We start from the raw sequence: 27,392 nt of genomic DNA, 5'->3' as shown, positions 1-27,392 counted from the left end.
TCCAGTGCATGAAAGTGAAAAGTGAAAGTGAAGTCGTTCAGTCATGTCCAACTCCTAGCAACCCCATGGACTGCAGCCCACCAGGCTCCTCGGTCCATGGGATTTGCTAGGCAAGAGTACCGGAGTGGGGTGCCATTGCCTTCTCCGGGTTTACTCCTACCATAATGCTGTTCTCAGTGTATTATATGAAACTGTGAAAAGAAATGAAGCTTGATTCATTTATAACACATGTGCAAATCTATGGCTTGCGTGGCTTAACTTACCTCCTCCAGACCTCAGTTTTCACAGTGGTAAATGGTGATAATACGATAATACCTAAGTCATACAGTTGTTTGGCTGTTAAGTGGATAATGACTGTGAAAGAACTCAGTATATGGCCTGGCCAGTAAATATGTACTTAGTGGAGTATAAATTTGTATTCTGTTTAGCACTAATACTAATATAATAACAAAAATCACTTATTATATATAATATACACTATTACAATTTAAGATATTTCAAATCCAAATAACAATATGTAAGATTTAATTAGTGAACCTATTACACTCTACTAAAATGTCATGCTAATTATAATGTAAATTTGATCTTTTAAAATTTTAATGCTCTTTCATCGATTTTAAATGTTTCCTTTACTCCTGGTGGGAAAGACTGCCAGTTTTGTTTAACTTTTCAAGCAATTATATAAGAGCTATTTTAGGAAACTTTGTTTCCTTTTGAGAAAAATCTATGAGTTTTTCTAAAATAAATGATTTTAAGTAAATGTATTTGATTATAATGCTATTATATATTCAATACATTTCAAATAAATTATGTTAAAAGTAAGAAAGTATCCAACTTATCAGTAACTCATATGATGATTTTCTAATTACAAAGGTAGGTCGTAGGTATAGGGATGAAGTTTTAAAAAAATGTCCTGATAATAGTATAAAATTAAAGTTTTTATAAGGATTTAATGAAGTTGAAAATAATAAACAAACCATGATCACACTAGAGACTTTTGAGCATGCTTAAAGAACTATAGATACTTTAGGCCAATTGTCAGGCTTTTGTTTTGTTCAATGGGTTAAATCTGAGAGGCCAGAACTACATTGCTCTGTGCAACTAGGGATTTTAGAGGCAGAGAGAAGAGAAGAGAACTCTTAAGTCAACAGAAATGAAAGATTAGCAGTTTTGGAGAGAGAACAGAGGTGAGTGGTGATGAATGATTTAAATTTTTGCTTTAAAACATAATGTTAAGATGATAAAGCTTCCAATGTACTTGGAACTGAGTTTATCAGTGGAGGAGCTGAAAAGGTCTTGAGTAAAGGACTCAGTCAAATGCTGAGCATAAATTTTGATTACACTTGCTGGAAGAGAGTAGGACCTGAAAGGGAGAATTGTCTCAAAGAGCTGTTCCCTACGAATGCCCCTACTCTTTAGACCCCTCTGCCCTCCATAATCTCTGCTCAACAGTGCAGCATCCAGCCCTGCACAAACTTCCCCATCACCACCTTCTCCATTCCCAAAATATCTACTGTCACACTTCTTACCCCAGAGTTTTCAGAGGCAACAAAACTCCTATGAACTCTTATACTTATTCATTGCAGTTTATTGCAAAGTAGAATTACAGCAAGGGTCTGGGTATTAGGTGTCTGAAAATAAAAGTATAGACATTAAGCAATGGGAGAAGTTCAGGGGGAATAGCCCCTCATTTGCTTTTTCCTTTTGCCATTTATCTGTGGAATTTAGATATTTAAGCTAACAAAGAAAAGTATGGTACCACACAGTGGATAATATCATTTCATTTATACGAACTCACCAGTAAAATGAGACTTTACTAGAAAAGAGTCAACTCACCTCTACTCGACACTAACAGAGCTCTTACACAGCTCTCAGCAGTAACCACTGAAGATCCAAAACTGAATATCACATGAGCTCTGCTCTCAAAAAAACCCTATAGGTATTTGTTTTCAACTTAGTAGGCCTTTGTAAATATTTTCAGAATGACCTCATCAGCAATTGGCAATATTTTATCAAGCTCTGTAGTTTTGACATGTGTAACACATTCTGACTGTAATAGCTTATAATACGCAGTGGTTCTCATTGGGTGGAGGACGGTGCACATCTCCAAAGGGGAATATCAGAATTTTAAGGCATGTGTAATTGACATCACATTCTGAATCTCCTCCACTCCCACTCCTATTCCAGCACTGATACTGGTATACTCCTTCTGACTACATTTTTCTCCTCCCATTCTGGGACTTGGAAGGTAGAACATAAATATTCTAACTGCAGTAGAAATAAGTTTCAGTTCAGTTCAGTTCAGTTCAGTTGCTCAGTCGTGTCTGACTCTTTGTGACCCCATGGACTGCAGCATGCCAGGCCTCTGTCCATCACGGACTCCCAGAGTTTACTCCCGGAGTTTACTCATGTACATTGATTCGGTGCTGCCATCCAACCATCTCATCCTCTGTCATCCCCTTCTCCTACTACTTTAAAACTTTCCAAGATCAGGGTCTTTTCAAATGAGTCAGTTCTTCGCATCAGGTGGCCAAAGTATTGGAGTTCAGCTTCAACATCAGGCCTTCCAATGAATATTCAGGACTGATTTCCTTTAGGATGGACTGGCTGGATCTCCTTGAAGTCCAAGGGACTCTCAAGAGTCTTCTCCAACATCACAGTTCAAAGGCATCAATTCTTCAGCACTCAGCTTTCTTAATAGACCAACTCTCACATCAATATACGACCAGCAGAAAAACCATAGCCTTGACTAGATGGACCTTTGTAGCAAAGTAATATCTCTGCTTTTTAATATGCTGTCTAGACTGATCATAACTTTTCTTCCAAGGAGTAACCATCTTTTAATTTCATGGCTGCAGTCACCATCTGCAGTGATTTTGGAGCCCAAGAAAATAAAGTCTGTCACTGTTTCCCCATCTATCTGCCATGAAGTGATGGGACCAGATGCCATGATCTTCGTTTTCTGAATGCTGAGCTTTAAGCCAAATTTCTCACTCTCCTCTTTCACTTTCATCAAGAGGTGCTTTAGTTCTTTTTTGTTTTCTGCCATAAGGGTGGTGTCATCTGCATATCTGAGGTTATTGATATTTCTCCCAGCAATCTAGATTCCAGCTCGTGCTTCATCCAGCCCAGCATTTCTCATGATGTACTTGGCATAAAAGTTAGATAAGAAGGGTGACAATATACAGCCTTGACATACTCCTTTCCCTATTTGGAACCAGTCTGTTGTTCCATGTCCAGTTCTAACTGTTGCGTCCTGACCTGCATACAGGTTTCTCAAGAGGCAGGACAGGTGGTCTGGGATTCCCATCTCTCTCAGAATTTTCCACAGTTTATTGTGATCCACACAGTCAAAGGCTTTGGCACAGTCAGTAAAGCAGAAATAGATGTTTTTCTGGAACTCTCTTGCTTTTTTGATAATCCAAAAGATGTTGACAATTTGATCTCTGGTTCCTCTGTCTTTTCTCCAGCTTGAACATCTGGAATTTCACAGTTCACATACTACTGAAGCCTGGCTTGGAGAATTTTGAGCATTACTTTACTAGCGTGTGAGATTAATGCAATTGTGTGGTAGATTGAGAATTCTTTGGCGTTGCTTTTCTTTGGGACTGAATGAAAACTGACCTTTTCCAGTCCTGTGACCACTATTGAGTTTTCCAAATTTGCTGGCATATTGAGTGCAGCACTTTCATAGCATCATCTTTCAGGATTTGAAATAGCTCAACTGGAATTTCATCACCTCCACTATCTTTGTTCGTCGTGATGCTTCCTAAGGCATACTTGACTTCTCATTCCAGGATGTCTGGCTCTAGGTGAGTAATCACACCATCGTGATTATCTGGGTCGTCAAGATCTTTTTTGTATAGCTCTTCTGTGTATTCTTGCCACCTCTTCTTAATATCTTCTGCTACTGTGAGGTCCATATCATTTCTGTCCTTTATTGAGCCCATCTTTGCATGAAATGGTCCCTTGGTACCTCTAATTTTCTTGAAGAGATCTCTAGTCTTTCCCATTCTATTGTTTTCCTTTATTTCTTTGTACTGATCCCTGGCTTAGGAAGGCTTTCTTATCTCTCCTTGCTATTCTTTAGAACTCTGCATTCAGATAGGTATATCTTTCCTTTTCTCCTTTGCTTTTCACTTCTCTTCTTTTCATAGCTATTTGTAAGGCCTCCTCAGACAGCCATTTTGCTTTTTTGCATTTCTTTTCCATGGGGATGGTCTTAATCCCTGTCTCCTGTACAATGTCATGAACCTCCATCCATAGTTCATCAGGCACTCTGTCTATCAGATCTAATCTCCCCCTTGGATCTATTTCTAACTTCAACTGTATAATCATAAGGAATTTGATTTAGGTCATACCTAAATGGTCTAGTGGTTTTCCTTACTTTCTTCAATTTAAGTCTGAATTTGGCAGGAAGGAGTTCATGATCTGAGCCACAGTCAGCTCCTGGTCTTGTTTTTGCTGACTGTATAGAGCTTCTCCATTTTGGCTACAAAGAATATAATCAATCTGATTTCAGTATTGACCATCTGGTGATGTCCATGTGTAGAGTCTTCTGTTGTGTTGGAAGAGGGTGTTTGCTCTGACAAGTGCATTCTCTTGACAAAACCTTGTTAGCCTTTGCCCTGCTTCATTCTGTACTCCTTGGCCAAATTTGCCTGTTACTCCAGGTGTTTCTTGACTTCCTACTTTTGCATTCCAGTCCCCTATAATGAAAAGAACATCTTTTTTTGGATGTTAGCTCTAGAAGGTATTGTAGGTCTTCATAGAACCGTTCAACTTCAGCTTCTTCAGCTTTGCTGGTCGGGACATAGGCTTGGATTACCGTGATATTGAATGGTTTGCCTTGGAAACAAACAGATCATTCTGTCATTTTGAGATTCCATTCAAGTACTGCATTTTGGCAGAGAAGGCAATGGCACCCCACTCCAGTACTCTTGCCTTTAAAATCCCATAGATGGAGGAGCCTGGTAGGCTGCAGTCCGTGGGGTCGCGAAGAGTTGGACATGACTGAGCAACTTCACTTTCATTTTCACTTTCATGCACTGGATTAGGAAATGGCAACCCACTCCAGTGTTCTTGTCTGGAGACTCTCAGGAACGGTGGAGACTGGTGGGCTGCCATCTATGGGGTCGCACAGAGTCAGACACGACTGAAGCGATTTAGCAGCAGCAGCAGGACTGCCTTTCAGACCCTTTTGCTGACTATGATGGCTACTCCATTTCTTCTAAGGGATTCTTGCTCACAGTAGTAGATATAATGGTTATCTGAGTTAAATTCACCCAATCCAGTCCATCTTAGTTCGCTGATTCCTAGAATGTCAGCGTTCACTCTTGCCATCTCCTGTTTGACCACTTCCAATTTACCTTGATTCATAGACCTAACATTCCAGGTTCCTATACAATATTGCTCTTTATAGCATCAGACTTTTCTTCTACCGCCAGTCACATCCACAACTGCGTGTTGTTTTTGCTTTTGCTCCGTCTCTTCCTTCTGTCTTGAGTTATTTCTCTACTGATCTCCCGTAGCATATTGGGCACCTATCTACCTGGGGCGTTCACCTTCCAGTGTACATTTTTGTCTTTTCATACTGTTCATGGGGTTCTCAAGGCAAGAATACTGAAGTGGTTTGGCATTCCCTTCTCCAGTGGACCGCATTTTGTCAGACCTCTTCACCATGACCCACCCATCTTCAGTGACCCCACACGGCATGGCTCATAGTTTTATTGAGTCAGACAAGGCTATGGTCCATGTGATCAGATTGCTTAGGTTTCTGTGATTGTGTTTTTCATCTGTCTGCCCTCTGATGGAAATGGATAAGAGGTTTATGGAAGCTTCCTTATGGGAGAGATGGGTGGGGCCCTGCTCAGTAAATCTTTCATCTAATTTTCTGTTGATGGGTGGAGCTGTGTTCCTTCCCTGCTATTTACCTGGGATCAAACTGTGGTGGAGATAACGAAGATAATGGCTTCCCTGATGGCTCAGAGGTTAAACCATCTGCCCACAATGTGGGAGACCCAGGTTCGATCCCTGGGTCCGGTCCCTGGGTTGGGAAGATCCCTTGGAGAAGGAAATGGCAACCCACTCCAGTATTCTTGCCTGGAGAATTTCATGGACAGAGGAGTCTGGAGGGCTACAGTCTATGGGGTCACAAAGAGTCAGACATGACTGAGCAACTTCACTTTCACTTTAATGAAGATAATGGCGAACTCCTTCAAAAGGTCCCATGCAGCTACTTACTGCTACACTCACTGCTCCCAACCCTGCAGCAGGCCATCACTGACCCACGCCTCTCCACTAGAGACTCCTGGACACCCCTGGGAAAGTCAGGGTCAGTCTCTTGCGGGATCACTGCTCCTTTTTCCTGGGTCCTGGTGCACACAAGATTCTGTTTGTGCCCTCCCAGTCCTGCGTAAGTTCTGGCAGGTCTATTGTGGGGTTAATAGTGACCTCCTCCAAGAGGGCTTATGCCATACCAAATCTGCTGCACCCAGAGCCCCTGTCCCTGTAGCAAACTGACCCATACCTCCACAGGAGATGCTCACACACAGTTCTGTCTCTGTCTCTGTGGGGTCCCTGGGTCCTGGTGCATACAAGGTTTGTTTGAGCCCTCTGGGCGTCTCTGGAGGGAATAGGGTTTGATTCTAAACATGAATGAGGTGGTTATACTTATGTAAGTAACAGGCTTCTTGGAGAAGGCATTTTCATGGAGTTTTGGATGATAGGTAAGATTTTAATAAGCAAAGTGAAAGAGGGGGTCCAAGAAGTGCATTATATGAGGAGGAAAGAACAGGATAAAGGTACAGAGAGAGTCCACTGACTTTTCCAGAGGAGAAGGCAAACGTTCCAGGATCGAGACATGTGATCCAAGGTGATATTTTAAGGGACAGAATTATCAAGGTACGTACTGTCACTCCCTGGTCCAGTTTGCTAGTGTGAAGCTGGCTCAGATCCTAATCAGTTCTTGGCTCGCCTTGACCATGAGCTGATCAAGTTTCCTACTCTCCCCTTCATGTCCTCCATATTAATTTAAAAACACAGAAGTGTTCTATTTTTGAACTACCTCTAAACTGGATATAAGCCAATTGAACTTTTAAAAAACAAAGTAGTCCCGATGATGGTGATATGCTGCCAGGGTTGAAAACAACTGAGTCATGTCTTGACAATAAATGAGTGAGTGAATGAATGAGGTACATATAAGCACATACTAACTGTGTGAACTGTTCCTTAAACTCTTCGAGGGTTAAGTGACTTTTGTGAATGCCACCTCTTAGAACTTTATAATTCTGATCTTCCAAAGGTTCCGTTCTACCAAATGCAGACTCTTGTTCTATTGTACTAATAATGTAGAATACTAGCTGAAGAGATTAAATTAAAAATAAGAACAATACAATAAATATATAATAGAATACATAATTTAATTTACTCACAATTTAAAATATGACTTAAAAATTACTAGCAAAATCTCATTTAGACTGGCAATTACACTTTTGAACCAAAATTGGAGAGAAAATGAGAGTGGAGCTCTAGTTTTTATCTCTGAAAGACTTTGTTTCCCTCTGCTTGTTTACTTGTCCCTTCTGAAATATAAGAAGCATGCAATATTTTCTCAAAAATAGGCTGGAGAGTCACAATTCTGGGGGTTTAGGAGTTATAAAATATATTATGTTTTATAAAAAGATAATGGAAATAGTAACTGAAATATTTTGTGAACAAATATTTATAAGCAACCTTTGAAAGTAATTCAATGCAAAGTAACAAGAACATGTTTTTGTTCTTTTCAAAAAAGCCTATTTTTATTCTCTCTAGTGAACCGATGTAAGAGTGAGATGCACTATTAGAGACTAATAGGGATTGCTGCGGCTGCTGCTACTGCTACTGCTAAGTCGCTTCAGTTGTGTCCGACTCTGTGCGACCCCAGAGATAGCAGCCCACCAGGCTCCCCCGTCCCTGGGATTCTCCAGGCAAGAACACTGGAGTGGGTTGCCATTTCCTTCTCCAGTGCATGAAAGTGAAAAGTGAAAGTGAAGTCGCTCAGTCGTGTCCGACTCTTAGCGACCCCATGGACTGCAGCCTAACAGACTCCTCCGTCCAGGGGTTTTCCAGGCAAGAGTACTGGAGTGGGGTGCCATTGTCTTCTCCAAATAGGGATTGCTAGCAAATAAGAAAAAAAAAATCTAACCAAGTTTTATGAGATGTGAGGGCAGAGTGATATAGGTGTTTGGGAGTGAAAGTACTGCTGTGTCACTGGTTTGGGTGTGATACTTGGGCTAACAGTTTACTCTTCCTGAGCAGTTTATCATCTATCAGCTCTAATGATGATTCACTAAGGAAGCTCTCTAAAGGCCCTAGAGGTTTTGAAGGGAGCCTGAAGTTGCGCAGCCTTGTTTCCTAACAACGCCAAGGATCCAGGTTTCCCCAAAGAGGAGCAAAGGAGGAAGAGAAATGTGACATTCGGATGGAATTACTCCTGACTGCTCCAGAGGCAACTCTCACACCCTATTGAAACCAAAAAGAAGAATCAGCCTGACTTAAGTAATGGAACTTTTAAAAAGGACAGGAAAATCTTGAGCAATCAGTGAGTATGTGTGTGCATGTGAGACAACAGTTTCTTGCACTGTTCTTAAAGTTCCCTAAGTTAGACACTGAGTGGAAATGGAGCAAATTGATTATTTACACTATGTTATAGCATTCAATTCTTAAAATGGGCTTTTTGGACCCTGTACTTACAGGAAAAAGATAATTTAACTGAATTCAACTTCCTAAATATGTCTTAAGATTGCACTGGACCTTACTAGCAAAGAGATGATTCTCTCTCTCTTTTTTTTTCTTAAACTGATTTTTCTATGATCAAAAATGTCAGTTCCCCCCAAAACAATTTTTAAAACTATTAACCACACTGAAAAACCTCAAAGAACTTAAGATTAATTTCATTTTGTATTACACGATTCAGTTCATTTAAAACCATTCAAATTAAAAGAAAAATGAAACTGTTATTTTTTTCTTGCAAAGTAGTGCAAAACACTTGATAAATGTTAACTGAGTAATATTGTTTTAAATGAAGTCACTTTGACAATCACTTTATTTTTAATTTCTCTTCTGAAACAACTACAAAAGCTGTTTGCCTTGTTGCACTGCTGCTGTGAACTATTAACTTATCTGGTTTTGTTCCCACTCACTGGTCACCAAGGTCCTTGCTCATTCAGACAGGCAGACATAGGTATTATTACTGAAGTACCCAGAAACAAGGCATATACTCTTAGCCTTCAGACTCAAAAGCCATATCCATGTATGGGACAAAGTTTCTTGAAAAATACTTAGTCAAGTTCTTTACCTCCCCACTCATACCTCCAGAAGATCCAGGTTTCTCATTTCATGGACATGGACTGAGGTTTTTACCAAGAATAACAAGAAAGTTAAGGGTAGCCTTCAGATTGGAGGTGGGAAAGGTTTGACTTATTGTTCCAGTGGCAATTTTTCCCATTCCTATGGAACTGAAGGAGAATGGGAGAGGGAAGAGAATTGAAAGATACAAGAAAGCTAGAAACTTACAGCCTCTGAGACAGCACCCTGGGCTTAGCCAGATCTGTCACATTTTGGGTTATTTCTAAGTGGGAAAGTATGAAAGATTTTAGAAATAAAATCAGGGATCTACAAGTAAAGGAGAACTTTGTTTCCTCAGAGTTCCCATATCTGGAATTTTGAGAGGTGGAAGCAAGGTAGGTACTCTCAGATGCAAGGCCTAGAGTAGAGTAGGCTATACAGAAGGTGAGAGAAAAAGTCTGGAAAAGCAATTTTCAGTTGTATGTGAGGAAGAGCAGCCTGTCCTCTAGGCCTGAGAAACATCAAAAGTAAAGAAGAATGAGAGTGAGCAGACTGCGGAGAGCAAAGTGCTGATGGCCCATAGTGACAGAAATGAGGGATTCATGGTCAGAAGCAGGAGCTAATAGCTTGAAATAGATGGGAGGATATCGGTCTGGAAGGATGAGAGGGAGAGTGTCCAGGAGTCAAACAAGGACTATGCTTATCCCAAACCCATAACACTTCATTAGTCTCTTGGGACTTTGATGCCAGCTAAAGAAGAAGGAAAAGGAGGTAAAAAAAATCTTAATTTTTTCTCCCCAATATCCTACATTTACCAAGCTTGTGTGTGTGTCTGTATTAGCTGCTCAGTCGTGTCCAACTCTTTGCAACTCCGTGGACTGTAGACCGCCAGGCTCCTCTGCTCATGGAACTCTCCGGGCAAGAATACTGGAGTGAGTTGCCATTCCCTTCTCCAGGGGAACTTCCTAACCAGGGATCAAACCCGGACCTCCCACATTGTGGGTAGATTCTTTACCACCTGAGCCACTAGGGAAGTGCTTGCCAAGCTTACTCTGATTCAATTAAAACATTTAAATAAGTTTATGCACACAAGCTTTTTATAATCGTGCAACAAAGGGACTTAAGCTAGAAATAATGATTGGTCACAGAAAAAGAATGGAAGTTACATTATTGTGCGCCCACTTTGAGGACTAAGAAATAGTATAGTTGTATACTATCTATTAAATAAAAACTTAAACACTTACAGTTTAAAAAATCTGTACAGTATTTGGATACATTTTTTTCTGTCTCATTTTGTCTGTCAAGATCCAAAAATCTTTGCTGAAATAGACAACAGCTATTTGGGTCATCTTGGATAATTCTCACAAAACATGGCATTGAGTGGAAAACTATACATAAATGAATATAAATGACATGATTCCATTTTCACCAGGTTTTAAAATAAGCAAAACTAAGCTATGCATTGTTTAAGGTTACACAAATAGGAGTAACAGCTTTAAAAAAAATAGAGAAAAGATATAATTATCACAAAATTCAGGGTAGTGATTAGACAATGGGAGGGAGAGAAGGAAAGAAATGATCAGAGAAGGACTTATAGAGCTACTCAGCCATGGAAATACTCTATTCCTTGGCCTAGATGGTAGGTTTTCTCTCTCCTTCCCATCTTTTTTCTTTTGCTCCTTCTTCTTCCCCGCTTTGTCCCCCCGCCTCCTCTGCCTCCTATTTTTCTTTCACCATATAATTGCTTGAGTTTCAAATCTGTGACAGCTACTGTTCTCACATCTTGGGATACATAAGTGATTAAAGCACACACCTCTGTCCTCACCAACCTTATTTTTATTGGGAAAAAGACACCTGATGCAAAGAACTGACTCATTGGAAAAGATCCCAATGCTGTGAAAGATTGAAGGCAGGAGGAGAAGGGGACAACAGAGGATGAGATGGTTGGATGGTATCACCAACTCAATGGACATGGGTTTGAGTAAGCTCTAGGAGCTGGTGTGGACAGGGAAGCCTGGTGTGCTGCAGTCCATGGGGTTGCAAAGAGTCAGACACAGCCGGGTGACTGAACTGAACTGAACTGAAAACACCCTGATAATGGTAATAATTGAGGGCAGGAGGAGAAGGGGGAAACAGAGGATGAGATTGCTAGATGGCATCACTGACTCAGTAGACATGAGTTTGAGCAAATTCTGGGTGTAAAAGACAGGGAAGCCTGGTGTGCTGCAGTCCATGGGGTCACAAGGAGTCGGACATGACTGAGCAACTGAACAACAATGACAACAAGAGAGACAATAAAAATTAAAGCTAATAAGTCAATTATTTATAGGCTAGAGAGTGATGTGTTATGGGAAAATGGTGGGGATTATCAGGGGGCAAGGGAAGCTGAATCAGCAAGATGAAGGAGGTGAAGGCAGATCATATAAAGCTCTATACGTGGTAGCATACTGCATCAAAACCCAACTGTTACATTTTAGAAAATTTACAAGCTATTTGTTAAACCGACTTATTCTTAAAAGTAAAATTATATAAACTTACAATTAAATAAATCGTATTCAAAACAAAGGTGGTACTTAGAAATCATCATGTGATAATTATTTTGATACATTTTACTATTATCTATATTATGAGCTTAATTATTTCTGCCATTTCCCAACTCCATGTTTAGAGAAATTATATAGGCAGCTTGAAACAGGCCATCGTGGGAATATTCACACCATGGATATCATCAAACCTTCCAGACTGGGGCTTGATTTCTTGTTTTATTCCTGTCTAAAATGGTGGAGATAATGATAAAAATAAAGATTGAATTTAAAAGTGTATCATGTCTATAGTTGCTACATTATAAATAGTACAAAATATTGAGGGAATTTCCCCCCACTCTTCAAATACTATTATCCAATTAAGCGACAAAGAAGTCATCTGCATCTCTGATGAAAAAGTGAAGTTGAATATGCCTGTCATGTTTTTTAAATTCAGACATGTATTTCTGTACATTCATCTTCCTTCTTGACATAAATAAAAAATCATTCTGAATGACACCCATTTGTCAGTTGCAACCATAAGTTGACAACAGACACAAGAGTTTGTCAAAAATTGGTGAAAGTATTCTGAGAGAATCAATTAGTTATACAGAATTTATAAGACTATTGTTTATTAGTACTTATAAATTATGTGTTATACATTCTTTATAGTAATAAACTTGTATAATAATAATAAACATATATATATATATACATGTATACATGTGTGTATACACACATTTTTGAGCTAATTGTTAAATTTTGCTAGCATACTATTTCATGTGTGTGTATGCATGCTAAGTCACTTCAATCATATCCGACTCTTTGTGACCCTATCAACTGTAGCCTGCCAGGGTCCTCTGTCCATGGGATTCTCCAGGCAAGAATACTGGAGAAGGTTGCCATGACCTCCTCCAGGGGATCTTCCCCACCCAGGGATCAAATCTGGGTCTCTTGTCTCTTGCATTGGCAGGTGGGTTCTTTACACTTGCACCACCTGGGAAGCCCACTATTGCTTATAGGCCACTATAATGATCGTCTATTAAGATAATGTATACTTTCTTATTAACTTATAAATACTACATATATGTTTTTATATATTCTTTTGCAATACGCTGTATCTCACAAAATTTTAAAAACCCTGAACACTAAATAATTTAAAAAATTCTATGTAAAGATTAAGGAAACTGAATTAGCAGATAAAAACTAACCCACAAGTAAAACACTGAGCTTAATGGTATTTTAAAGGTAGTCCTACCAATTTCACTTAAAGTCAAGAATTTTCAAACTCCAACTCATTTTATAAGGCTACTATAATCTCAGTACTAAAACTAGACAAGGTCAGTATGAGAAAGGGAAACAACAGCTAATCTCATCCACAAATATAAATTTTATAATGCAAGCCAAAGTAATATATATATATATATATATATATATATATCTTACAAAGGTAATACATAAAAGTTGAGTTTATCCAAGAAATACAAGGTAGTTCAACATTAGAAAATCTATTAATATAATTCATTTAATGAACTAATTAAAAAGAAAAATCATGTGAATTATTTTAAAAAGCTACAGAAAAGGCATTTGTTAAAACTAAATGTTTTATTTCAAATTTATTTTCTTAATATTGATCGGAATATAATTAACCTCATAAAGAGCAGATCAAAGAAGTTAAGGTCTATCACACTATGCTGAAACATTAACCATCTTCCTTTAAATTCAGAGACAAGCTGAATGCCATCATTATTTCCATTTCAGATCATTCTAGATAAACTTGTTAGTGTAGTTATCTCAAAAGAAACAATCATAAAAGGCATACATTTGGAGAAGAAAAAAACTGTCCTTTGTAGAAGTGCCTGTGTGTGCCTGCTAAGTCGCTTCAGTCATGTCTGACTCTTTGCAACTCTATGGACTGCTTTGTCCATGGGATTCTTCAGGCAAGAATACTGGAGTGGGTTGCCATGGCCTCCTCCAGGGATTTGTAGAAGAAAAGTATGCAAAGGCAAATTGTATTTCTATACACCTGCAAGAAATACTCATTCACAAAGCAATAAAAATATAAAGTACTGATGGAAAGTCCAACAAACTATATTCAGGAACTTTAAACATAGTATTATCAATCATAAATATTAAGTGATTACATAATATATTACATGCTTAGTAGGGTACCTAACATCTAATATCACTAACGAGTATTCTGTCATCATTACTATTGTTATTATTACCAAAGAAAAATAAGTTTCTGATAAACATGAAAGAAGACATAAGAATGATAAGATAAATATGAATAGGATGACTTAATATTATAAAGATGACAATTCCCCCACATTTATATCAAAGAGATTCTAATAAAAACTCCATTATTTTCCTTTTCTTGGTGGAGCATATGAACTACTAAGCCAAAGTAGGTTTCAAAAGTTTCAGATGAATTATATTATACTGAACACATTCTATGCCTCTAGAGCAACTATGTAGGGAATATGTCACAAAAAGAAACTAGAAAGCACTGGTGTGTTTGACATTTTTAATAGATATTCTAAAATGTCACGCTTGCCTTAAGCTAGCTCTAGGTTTCCTTCTGGTTCTAAACAGCTGTGATTTGCACACAATGCAACTCCAGTAGCGTCTCAGTTCTCACGTTGCCTCCTTTTCCACTTCTTAATCTTCTTTGTGCCTAGTGTTTTGGGGTTTGAATCAATATTAAATAAATCATAAAATTACTCAGTACAGTAAGAAAGATAGTGCATCCCATTTCAGACTGACCACCCAGATTTCACCCTGGGATATAACTAGTTCTTCTCAAGCACACATTCTCTTTGAGAAGATAGGAAAGAAAACAGATCTGGGATTCATTTATGATTTTAGTTTTAGTGGACCTAGGTCAGTTTGGAATTCTCATGTCTAAAGAGAATCCAGACTCTCAGGTGACTTAAAAAAACAACTCTTTCGCTTCAAGGAAGAACAGATATTTGTGCTTGCCACTTGGGGCTGTTCTAAATAAAATCTAATCTACTCCTCCATCTCAGCTTCAGACACAGGCATTGTTCATGACATAGGAAGGAAGGTCACCAGTGAAAATGAGACTCTTATGTGGCACTTTATAAAGAATACATTTCTTTTCTGTAAAGGATTTTCTTGGCGGTTAACTGGGAGTATCTCTCACCCATTGGCCATCAAATGTACTCTCTTTTCTCATTTCCTTGATGTCTTGTTCTCAATGCTGCACTATAGACATTCAGAACTCTGGGGCATAAATGGAGACTGATCAGAATTTATGGAAATATTTGCTCCTTCATTAGGAAAGATATGATTTTCCCAATAATAACATTTATCGAGGTTAAGAAAAGTTATGTGATTTGTCTGAAAATCCATAGGTAGAAATAGAAAAGTGACTCTCTCCACCATTTCCCTCCACATGTCTCAGTAGAAAGACAGCCACATACTCTGTTAAAATCTCCTGTCTGCTCTTGAGTATACAGAAGAGGGTAGAGATTGGGCAAAGACTTAAGATGCTGAGGAAGGCTGAATAGATAATGAAGGCATTTACTCACTCTAAATGGATACCTTTAACCAAAATGAGTTTGAGATGGAAGAAAGCATTTTTTTTCCTTTTTGTGTTTGCCATTCAAGGGCTTTACTTTTTGAAAATACCCTGTATCAAAAAGGAATGTGTAAAAATATAAAAATAGAGCTACCATATGACTCTGCAATCCCACTCCTGGGCATATATCCAGAGAAAAACATGATCCAAAAGGATACATGCACCCCATGTTCACTGCAGTGCTGCTGACAATAGCAAAGACATGGGAGCAACCTGAATGATCCCGAGGAATGGCTAAAGACGACGTGGCACGTGTATGCAATGGAATAGTACTCAGCCACGAAGAAGAAGGAAATAGTGACATTTGCCCCAACATGGATGGACCCAGAGATTGTCGTACTGAGTGAAGTCAGAGAAGAAATATTGTACAACATCCCTTATATGTGGAATCTAAAAATAAATAATACAGATGCACTTACAAAAGAGAAAGAGATGTACAGACTTAGAGAATGAACTTACAGTTGCCAGAAGAAAGGACAGGGGAAGGGATAGTTAGAGAGTTTGGGATGGACATGTACACACTGTTATATTTAAAACGGATGACTAACAAGGATCTGCTGTTTAGCACATGGAACTCTGCTCAATGTTATGTGGCAGCCTGGATGGGAGAGGTATTTGGGGAGGAAATGAGTACATGTATATGTATGGCTGAGTCCCTTCACTCTTCACCTGAGGCTATCACATTGTTAATCAGCTATACCTCAATACAAAATAAAAAGTCTAAAGTTTAAAACAGATTTAAAACAGGAATGAATTTTCTTACAATAATCTTTAACAGATGTTCTCAGATCCTGAATTGAAGACTTATTGAATGAAATTATTCTTTTTAAAAGTGTTTTATTGATGACCCAGGAGCTACCTACCATAGAACCTAGTCATCCATACCATCCACGGTCTAGGATTAGTGGGATGGTTTTGAGATAACGATGAAATACAGTTTCAGAGGTAGCCTGAAAGTGAAAGTGAAGTCTCTCAGTCACGTCCGACTCTTTGCGACCCCATGGACTGTAGTCTACCAGTCTCCTCCATCCGTCCATGGGATTTGCCAGGCAAGAGTTCTGGAATGGGTTGCCATTTCCTTCTCAAGGGGGATCTTCCTGACCCAGGGATCAAACCTGGGTCTCTTGCATTGTAGGCAGATGCTCTTACCGTCGGAGCCACCAGGGAAGTCCAGAGGTAGCACAATGATGATTAAACATTTGCTCAGAACCTTGATGTTTAATTACTTTTCCAAAGTTTTCAGCATCATATAACCTGCTTATTTTCATCTTAATGCAATTATAATACGGAAACCATCTTCAGTATATTTCAGGCCAGAGATGATGGCAATGGGAAATTACAGTGGCAGTATCTGATACACACTGACTTCAAAACAGATAACTGTTTTGGTTGCTGTGTTTTTGCAGCAGATCACATTTAAAAATCTTTTATTATAAAATACTCTATTCATAAAGTGGATTATATTACATATATAAAGCATGTATGTTAGGCATAACCATAATCACCAAATGAACATCGGTGTTCATGTAGAACTCAACTAAAGAAGTAAAATATTACTCACTCCTAAATAAATTCTCCATCCTTTCCCTAGAACAATGATGAATATTTTCCCCTACATTCTTTATTGTGTATTCTAAAACCTATTATTCAGTTTTTGGTTTTTTAAACTTTCTATAAATGGTGTCTTGCTGTATTACGCAGCAGCTGCATATTTTGCTTAATATTATTTGTATCTTTCATCCCTGTTAATATTCACAGTGAAGGTTTATATTAACAGCTGTATGAACATGAATAAGAATCACAGTTTATGAATCCATCTTGCCACTGTTTTTAGGTTTTTTGCACTCATGAACAATGCTGCAATGAATGTTTTATGTCTTCTGATGCACAAGAGCAAAAGTCTCTCTAAGGTAAAAACATACAAGTGAGATCTGGGGGAAATATAGCATTGCATCCTCAGCTTTGCTAGAGAATGCCAAAGTGTTCTGCAAAATGACTACAGCAATTTACTCATACACAGTTAACACTTAAGAAAACCCCAAACTCCGGCATTATTCTCAACTCTTCTCTGGACTTCATACAGCACATCTAATCTATTAACAAATTCTTCCAGTTCTACTTTCAGAATATATCCAGAATCCAATCTCTGTGCTGTCCCTTCCCACTCATGCCTATTGGATCAGGTATCCACAGTTTAGACACTGTCTCTCCACCACTATTACCTGTAATGAGCCCACATCTTTGTTCTGGGCCATGAACAGCAGCTTCTTGCCTCCTTCTCACCACTCTCATTTTTACCTAACAAACATAATGGTTTCCATTCTGTAGTCAGAGGAATCCTTTTAAAATTTCAGTTTGTATTATTTTAGTTTTCTTCTTTGAAATATATTAGGTTTCCTTTCTCTCTTGGACCCAAACCAATGATGTAGCGTCACATTACCCATCTATCACATTGCCTACATTATTCCCACTTGCCTAATTTCCCTGTTTCATTTGCCTCCTGTTATTTCTCACATGTCAGCCAAGCTCCACCTCCCAGTGCTGGTCATTTCCTCTGTCTGAAAACTTATTCCCCACCCCTTACACCAGACCTCCTCATAGGTCTTTCTAACCTCCTTCATGTATTTATTTACACTAACCTTCTCAGTAAAATCTTTCCTATGCACCTTATTTAAAATTGTAATCTTGCTCCTAATGTGAATTCTTTCTTGAAGGTAAGTGTTTCTAGTTTTTCTGTTTTGTTGTTCTTTACTGTACTCCTAATTCCTAGCACACACAGCAGAAGCACAGTAAGTAATAATTACAATAATAAAAGCCAATTCATTTAATGGCTACTATTTCAGGTACCTGTAAAAAAATTATATAAATCAACTTATTTAATTTTCCCAAAACCAATGTGGAGAGAGAGGACTTCCTGTTGGTCTGCACAGAAAGGAAGCACAGCATTGGGAAACATGAACAAAAACAGTTGTTCCATCACACTGGAAATCAATCAAGGCAGCACGACACTTGGAGAAGCATTTATTCTTGAAAAATTCCTGGAGATTCTGGTACAAACAGCAGGAATCTGGACCTTCTTGCCTGGAGCTGCTCTCAACCTCCCCCACCAACACCAGCTTGAGAATGGAAACCAGCTTTGCTCCCACAGGTAGACGCAATTTGTGTTGGGATAAGACAGAAAAAAAAAAGAAAAAACAGTTTCTCCAATATAAAGTGGTGGATTTAGTTTAGAACAAATGTGGAAACCCCACAGCTTTGCAAGCTTGAGATTGTGGTCCAAGTTTGGAGTAACTGCTAGACCATCAGGATTTAACAACAACAACAAAAATTCCCAGCAATCAAATAGACCTGGAAGGTCTGATATAGCTCTCCTATGGTTATCTGAGGAACAGATCTGGCTGGCAGAGGAAGAACCTTGGAGGGGTCTTCCTGCACGAGCTTGATTTTTCAAAACAATGCTAAAAAGACGTTGTCCTCTTGAATTTCAAGATGTTTTAAATTTTAATTACTAAATATAAAGTCTATTTCTAAAATGTTTAAAAATAAAATATCAGTTAAAAATTTTTTTAAGGTTTTTCTGTTGTTTGGTGGAAAGGTAAACTTACTGGTCAACTTTTCTGTTATTTACTATTGGTTATTGATTACTATTATTATTATTAGATTTAACGTTTTATAATTAATTATGAAAATAATAGGAATAGAGTACAAATATTTCAAACCGTAAAGAAATATGTTGGGATAAAAAAGAAACCTTAAGCAGTAAGAATGAAGGCAACCAAGTGGGAAAACAAAACTAGTCGATTAAGAATGTTCCTCCGAATTTAAAAAGTGGATGGATACTGAATTTTCTTGAATGTTCTTTCTGCGTCTCTTGAGGTCTTACATTTTTCTCCTTTTATCATTAATATGATGAGTGCAGTAATAGAATTTTTAAACGTAAAACCAAATTTGCGCTTCTGGCATAAACCCAGTGTGGTAGTAAACTGAGTCTGCAAACCCATGACTTCAGTAAACGGATGCCCTCAGGAGAGATCCTGGCTCCAAAGTTTCTTTACTTCTCTGAATTTCTGTTTTATCTTTATTTGAACAGGTCTATGGGTGCCAGGGCTTCCCTGGTGGCTCAGATGGTAAGGCATCTGCCTGCAGTGCTGGAGACCTGGGTTCGATCTCTGAATCAGGAAGATCCCCTGGAGAAGGAAATGGCTACCCACTCCAGTATTCTTGCCTGGAGAATTCCACGGACAGAGGAGCCTGGTGGGCTACAGTCCATAGGTTCGCAGAGTCAGATACGACCAACACTTTCACTTTCACTATGGGGGCCAATTTCTTTTCAGCAATATTTCATCCAGCGTTGCTAGTTGTCTTTTACCATATTTCTTTAAGTTTATCTAGTTTACCATTGCATTGGAAATAGAAACCAAGTATGTAATTTTATCAATAAAATTCAACGTAAGTTTCTTTATTCAAACAATGAATGCTCTACTTAAGTACTCTTGGAAATTATATTATTAAAATGCTCTATGATTTTAATTTGCTTAAAGCCAGACTTCCTATCTTCAAATCTTGGTTCTATATTTTATACCTGCAGGACTGAGTTATTATTTCTCAATTTCAGAAATGTAAGTTGAGAACTTCATGTAAATCTAAAATTTATCTCCGTGTGCAACACAATAAATTTTGTTAGAAAGAGAGAAATTGTAGTACTTAATCCAATTCTGACACAGAGCTTCCTTTATAACAAATAGATTCTAAGTGATGGATTGATGTTTGGGGTTCACTGTTGTTCATTTTAGTTAAAACTTTCTTAGAGAAGAGTGCATTTTGGTCAATTAGATTCTTGGATTTGTTGAATATAAATATTTCAACTCATATTATTTTATATAAATATAAATATTTCAACTCATTTCAACTCATATTCAACTAAAATATTTCATACTTTATTGAAAGATATGGGACAGTATAATAGCATGCAGTGGGAAAAACCTTGGGTAGAGAATCAGTTTTGACTCTAGTGCTTAGAAGCTGTATGAGCTTCTATTTCTAGACTGTAAAATGAACGTAATATTTTCCACTTGAAAAGAAAATAGGATAATACATGTAAAATGCCTGGTACATAGAAGGCGTTTCAGAAATCTTGTTTCCCTCTTGTCTTCTTTCTATTTCTGAAAATATGCTCATTTGTTTTCCTTTCTGAATTAATAGATTCAAAGCAAAGTTTATTCATTCACTCTTTCCTTCAAAAACACGTTCAATAAATAACTTTAAAGCACCTACGATATTCCAGGAACATATTTCTTCAGCAACAGATTACAAATGACCTTTCCAACTCATGAGCGAAACTGTCAGCCAAAGAAATAACTTAATAAAACTGAAAAAAAAAAAAAAGCCCTCAAATCTCTGACACAAAGTCTTGCTTTCCTAGTGCAACACAAAATCTATTTGGAAAGCCTGAACACAGGATCAAAAGCACCTCTAGAAATGAACAGGAGGCTGCTGCGCCATGTAAAGCTTAGTCACTCTTATATTGTCCCATCCTTCCTTCACATCCACTTGACTGTCATCCACGTCAATACCTCTAAAGCCTACATGGCACAAACAGAGCAGAATTTCTTTATATTTAACAGACAAACCAGTTTTGTTATGAATAGTCAAAGTCTTATGAATAGTCAATTTTCTTATGAATAGCCAAGTTATAAATACCTCTAAGAGCTTGCATATTTTGTAAAAGAGGAAATCTAGGGGGAAACACAATCCAGCATCTCAGAGGAGGCATTAGGACAGAGAGGGATGGCAGGAAGGCCTCATAAACTGTACCTTGGGCAGCTAACTCTTTCCACCTCTCTTTGTTCTGCTGGATGATGTCCACCAGGCTGTTTTTGAAGCTCTTCAGGTCCACGCTGGCAAGGGAGTAGTCGGGGGAGTAGGTCCCATCATTTGTGGTGCCTTTCATATTTGATCGTCTAAAGGAATCAGCAACGTGAGATAACATGTAGGTTACTGAGCTAATAGTAACAACCAAAGAAACCAGAAAATGCCAAGGGCAGAATAAGGGACGAGGAAGCAAAGCCTGAAACACTTTACAAAACCAGCTGGAGAAGCAGGAAGGCAGCAGCTCAGGCCCAGTGCTGCTCACCTCGCACCTTCCTCCCCTCGTGGACGGGGCCAGAGCAGCAGATCATAATCCCATAGCATGTGTTATGGGGTGGGGACGGCGGTGGGTGAGGCCTAAATAGAGGAGCAGAATCTTGAGACAAGCTGACTTAGTGGTGAGTCCACTGGTGAACATCACAAAAGAGACACCAGCATTCTGGAGCTCAAAGTCAGATGACTGTCCCTGCCCCTCCTCCCATCATTTGATCGCCAGGCTAACCCGGATCTTTCTCAGGTAGAACATTCCTGTTTCTTCACTAGGGAAACATTTAAGGACCCTGTTGGTATGTTATTAGAAACAGCTATGTGTTCGTATGGGCAAGAATTTAGCATAATTTTTCTGCAACTGGACGTTTTAAATAATATCCTTAACACATTTATCAATTAAAAAATCTAGGTTGAAATGTTTTAAATTGTATATAAATGGACTTTACTATTACACATTATCCAGATCCATTGTATTCATGTCATCTAAAAGGCTAACTTTGAAGTAGGCATCTTTCTAGATATACAAGTGGACTGTGATTGATTTGTTAGCAACACAACACAATTCCCCTCTCCCAACTGACTACCATGATTGGATATGTTAATATATCCAGGATGTAATTCATACATTTCAATAAAAATTCAAGTAATATTTATTCTCCTGAGTACTGAATATGATTCTGTAATACTCCTTAGTATTAAACTTGGATATTTTTTCTAGTGGACATCAAGGTCCTAATTTCAAAGGCAGATGCAATATATTATAGAGCCATTAGGTGGCAATACTACCTAGTAATTCTTCTAAGAATTTCCTGCTTAATGTAAGGAATAATAAAGATAATTATAAGTAAAAGAGAAAAGACACACAAAAAGAAAACAATCAAACCTGCTTGCTCCATAGGAAGGAGTTTTGGTTTTCGAGTCTTCCTCTATAAGAGGAATAATAATTTTCTCTGTTGAGTCTGTCAGAAGAGAAAATGTTGGTTCTACTATGAAATCAATGAAACCTACAAAAGCAAAAACATAAATAAATATCAACAAAGTCAAGTGTTCTAATTTCCTAAATTCTAAATTAGTAATAATTCAGATTCTAACACTCCTGAGAGCAATTTTCAACTACAATGTTGGCCTAGTCTACCCCTTGCAATTAATTTTAATCCAATAACACAATCTTAACTGCTCTACAAAATCCTCTCTCAAGCAGGGAAAATGGGATACTATTTAAACTTGCTAGTTCAAGTGTATTGAGTTTCCTGTTAATATTCAGCCTCATATTATTGTTAACAATAATTTCAGACTAACCAGAGTCAATTTGTTTTTCGCTGTTAATGAGAGGGATCACTCTCCTTTCTAAAAAATCTTCACTTGTTTGTTGAATTTTGTTATTGACTAACAAGAAATAATATCCAAGCTCCAAAGAAACTAAATAGTTGAACTGTTTTTTCAAGCCACAGGAAGGCAACCACTTTTTTTCTTCTCATACTATATCAGTCAGAGCTTTCTGCCAGTGAGGTAATAATTCAAATAGCTGTTTATTATATTCAGAATATAAAATGTTAGTTCACAGAGCGTGGGTGTATTCTGTTAAATCTGTCAGGGAACAGTAACATCTCTGGGAGACAGCATTAATCCCACCACTTTGAGTTGTCAGGACTGCATAAAGACTTCTACATTTTAAGTACTCATCAAACTGGAAAATGACACGCACAGAGAACGGGCATGGTCCTCTAGGGAGCATTTACTACCTGTGTTTAGGTGGAGAAGACAAGCTCTGTGTACATTCAACACCCGAGGGCCCAGGAGAACTGTGGTGCTGGAAATCAAATGTCTGTTGCCTTGAACACAACTGGGAGCAACAGACCATCATCTGAATATGAGAACACTGTGGGGATGCTTTTTAAATGACAGTGTCCTGGGAAATATCTACTTTAAAAAAATATCTTATTCATCAGAAACTTGGATAAAGTAATTCTCATTTCAAATAACTGGATTCACCATAGTGTATATTAAGGTACATTTTTAATTCAAAAAACTTTAGTTTTGTGTTTTAATTGATGACTTCAGGTTAAGTCAATGTTAATTGACCACGAGGGTGTTCTTTCAAGTTTTGTCTATGGTTTTAAATGCTTGGGATCTAGAGACTGTCAAATGAGTCACCTTTACTAACATGGCAGTAATTACAGTACAGCAACAAGCCTCAGAAACTTAATTTTTCTCAGTCTGCCCACAGAGGCCCTTAACCTGCCATATTCTCTTGTAAATGATGAGAGGCACCTGTGTTATGGCAGCTAGGAAAACAGCTATTGGAACATGGGTAGGAAGTAGGAAAGGTGAGAGCAAGAAGCTTTCTGACAGGTGATCAGCACTTTGGAGGAGGTGGTGCAGAACCAACTACAGAGGCAAGGTGTGGTTCTTTCATTTATTGGTCATATATGCCAGAAATGAAGATGCTGGCCCAGGGAACACCATTTTAATATATTAACAATAGCAATAATATGTTTTAATCATGGGCTGGATTTGACGTTCCTAACATAAACACAAATGAAAAGAATAAATAAGGTTGGGAGCAATATCATTTTACAAATTTCCTGTTGGTTTCCCTAACATATTCATATCCTAAGAATTTTTTTCCCAAAAGAATATGAGCTAATACATTAGGCATATTATTCAAATTTAGTAATAACAGAACAGATACATTAACATTTTCATTGGATTATTCCATATATAAAGAATTAAATTACAGAAAATAATCAGCAACAAAACAACTGAAAATGCTGTCTCTTGCACAGAAAGAGAAGAAAGCTCTGCATTTTATAAAAGGATTACAAAGAGAATAACAATTATTTACTAACTCTGCTCTGTTGATTCATTTTGTGAGGATAGTTCAAAATTCTTACCATTCACCCCCATATAGATCAGTCTAAAAATTAAATTTATCATGCATATGCAGTAGATTTTCATGAGTGAAAAACATTGTGTATCCATTTGAAAATTAACAGGCTCACACTTGCTCGCCACGACTACCAGTTCTCAGTATTACCTATTTGGGACTGGGCCACCATCGTAGACTTCCGATCGCAAAGCGGGGAAAATGGAAGCCCTAATTCAGCTTCTTTATCTCCCTACAGAGAGAAACACTGGTTAGTACAGACTTGGTGTGGAGAAACTAAGATAAGAGCAGCTTAGATAAAAACCCTTAAAAAGTTGCATATTTTATTTCTTAATTGGCTTTGTGTATTTATTATAAAACCAAAAGCTGTTATTCAAGTTCATGTAACTTTACTGAGTTGGTGTGCTCTGGGGGATGTGTTGTATAAGGCACACACTGTAGAAGTAAAATGACAGGAACATTTCCAGCACCTGGAGACTCTGCAGCGGTATTCTAGAGAGATAATCCTTTGTTCTTTGGAGTTTTCTAAAGTTACCATAAACTAGCCTAGAGGAGCTATCCCACGTTGAAGGTCAGGAACGGCAGCAGGAAGGAGATACCCCTCGTCCAAGGTAAGGAACAGTGGCTGTGCTTTGCTGGAGCAGCCGTGAAGAGATACCCCACGCCAAGGTAAGAGAAACACAAGTAAGATGGTAAGTGTTGCAAGAGGGCATCAGAGGGCAGACACACTGAAACCATACTCACAGAAAACTAGTCAATCTAATCACACTAGGACTGCAGCCTTGTCTAACTCAAATGAAACCAAGCCATGCCTGCGGGGCAACCCAAGACGGGCGGGTCATGGTGGAGAGGCCTGACAGAATGTGGTCCACTGGAGAGGGGAATGGCAAGCCACTTCAGTATTCTTGCCTTGAGAACCCCATGAACAGTAAGAAAAGGCAAAATGATAGGATACCAAAAGAGGAACTCCCCAGGTCATTAGGTGCCCAATATGCTTCTGGAGATCAGTGGAGAAATAACTCCAGAAAGAATGAAGGGATGGAACCAAAGCAAAAACAATACCCAGTTGTGGATGTGACTAGTGATAGAAGCAAGATCCGATGCTGTAAGAGCAGTATTGCATAGGAACCTGGAATGTCATGTCCATGAATCAAGGCAAATGGAAGTGGTCAAACAAGAGATAGCAAGGGTGAACGTTGACATTCTAGGAATCAGAGAACTAAAATGGACTGGAAGGGGTGAATTTAACTCAGATGACCATTACATCTACTACTGCGGGCAGGAATTCCTCAGAAGAAATGGAGTAGCTATCATGGTCAACAAAAGAGTCCGAAATGCAGTACTTGGATGCAATCTCAAAAATGACAGAATGATCTCTTCGTCTCCAAGGCAAACCATTCAATATCACAGTTATCCAAGTCTATGCCCCAACCAGTAATGCTGAAGAAACTGAAGTTGAACAGTTTTATGAAGACCCACAAGATCCTTTAGAACTAACACCCCAAAAAGATGTCCTTTTCATTATAGGGGACTGGAATGCAAAAGTAGCAAGTCAAGAAACACCTGGGGTAACAGGCAAATTTGGCCTTGGAATGCGGAATGAAGCAGGGCAAAGACTAATAGAGTTTTGCCAAGAAAATGCACTGGTCATAGCAAACACCCTCTTCCAACAACACAAGAGAAGACTCTACACATGGACATCACCAGATATGGTCAACACCAAAATCAGATTGATTATATTCTTTGCAGCCAAAGATGGAGAAGCTCTATACAGTCAACAAAAACAAGACCCGGAGCTGACTGTGGCTCAGATCATGAACTCCTTATTGCCAAATTCAGACTGAAATTGAAGAAAGTAGGGAAAACCACTAGACCATTCAGGTATGACCTAAATCAAATCCCTTATGATTATACAGTGGAAGTGAGAAATAGATTTAAGGGTCTAGATCTGATATAGAGTGCCTGATGAACTATGGAATGAGGTTTGTAACACTGTACAGGAGACAGGGATCAAGACCATCCCCATGGAAAAGAAATGCAGAAAAGCAAAATGGCTGTCTGGGGAGGCCTTACAAATAGCTGTGAAAAGAAGAGAGGTGAAAAGCAAAGGAGAAAAGAAAAGATATAAGCATTTGAATGCAGAGTTCCAAAGAATAGCAAGAAGAGATAAGAAAGCCTTCTTCAGCGATCAATGCAAAGAAATAGAGGAAAACAACAGAATGGGAAAGACTAGAGATCTCTTCAAGAAAATTAGAGATACCAAGGGAACATTTCATGCAAAGATGAGCTCGATAAAGGACAGAAATGGCCTGGACTTAACAGAAGCAGAAGATATTAAGAAGAGGTGGCAAGAATACATGGAAGAACTGTACAAAAAAGATCTTCACGACCCAGACAATCATGATGATGTGATCACTAATCTAGAGCCAGACATCTTGGAAAGTGAAGTCAAGTGGGCCTTAGAAAGCATCACTATGAACAAAGCTAGTGGAGGTGACAGAATTCCAGTAGAGCTGTTTCAAAGCCTGAGAGATGATGCTGTCAAAGTGCTGCACTCAATATGCCAGCAAATTTGGAAAACTCAGCATTGGCCACAGAACTGGAAAAGGTTAGTTTTCATTCCAATTCCAAAGAAAGGCAATGCCAAAGAATGCTCAAACTACCACACAATTGCACTCATCTCATATGCTAGTAAAGTAATGCTCAAAATTCTCCAAGCCAGACTTCAGCAATACGTGAACCGTGAACTCCCTGATGTTCAAGCTGGTTTTTGAAAAGGCAGAGGAACCAGAGATCAAATGGCCAACATCCGCTAGATCATGGAAAAAGCAAGAGAGTTCCAGAAAAACATCTATTTCTGCTTTATTGATTATGCCAAAGCAGTTGACTGTGTGGATCACAATAAACTGCGGAA

The 27,392-nt window shown here is 38.4% G+C and overlaps 1 protein-coding gene across 1 annotated transcript in view; it reads right to left on the bottom strand.

Moving 5' to 3' along the window:
• The window catches only part of PDE1A (phosphodiesterase 1A), a 381,016-nt gene that overhangs the window by 20,615 nt on the left and 333,009 nt on the right, over positions 1–27,392 (bottom strand). The window contains exons 11-13 of the mRNA XM_068967526.1: positions 24,629–24,710; positions 22,475–22,595; positions 21,268–21,455 (exon numbers count right to left, since the gene is read on the bottom strand). Of these exons, the coding sequence (XP_068823627.1) occupies positions 21,268–21,455; positions 22,475–22,595; positions 24,629–24,710 (391 nt within the window). The remainder of the gene's footprint in view (positions 1–21,267; positions 21,456–22,474; positions 22,596–24,628; positions 24,711–27,392) is intronic.

This window comes from Capricornis sumatraensis, chromosome 3 (assembly GCF_032405125.1).
Source record: "Capricornis sumatraensis isolate serow.1 chromosome 3, serow.2, whole genome shotgun sequence".
NCBI classification, from domain to species: domain Eukaryota; kingdom Metazoa; phylum Chordata; class Mammalia; order Artiodactyla; family Bovidae; genus Capricornis; species Capricornis sumatraensis.
Note: the sequence above shows the minus strand (reverse complement) of the source record. Positions and strands in the feature narration are given on the sequence as shown.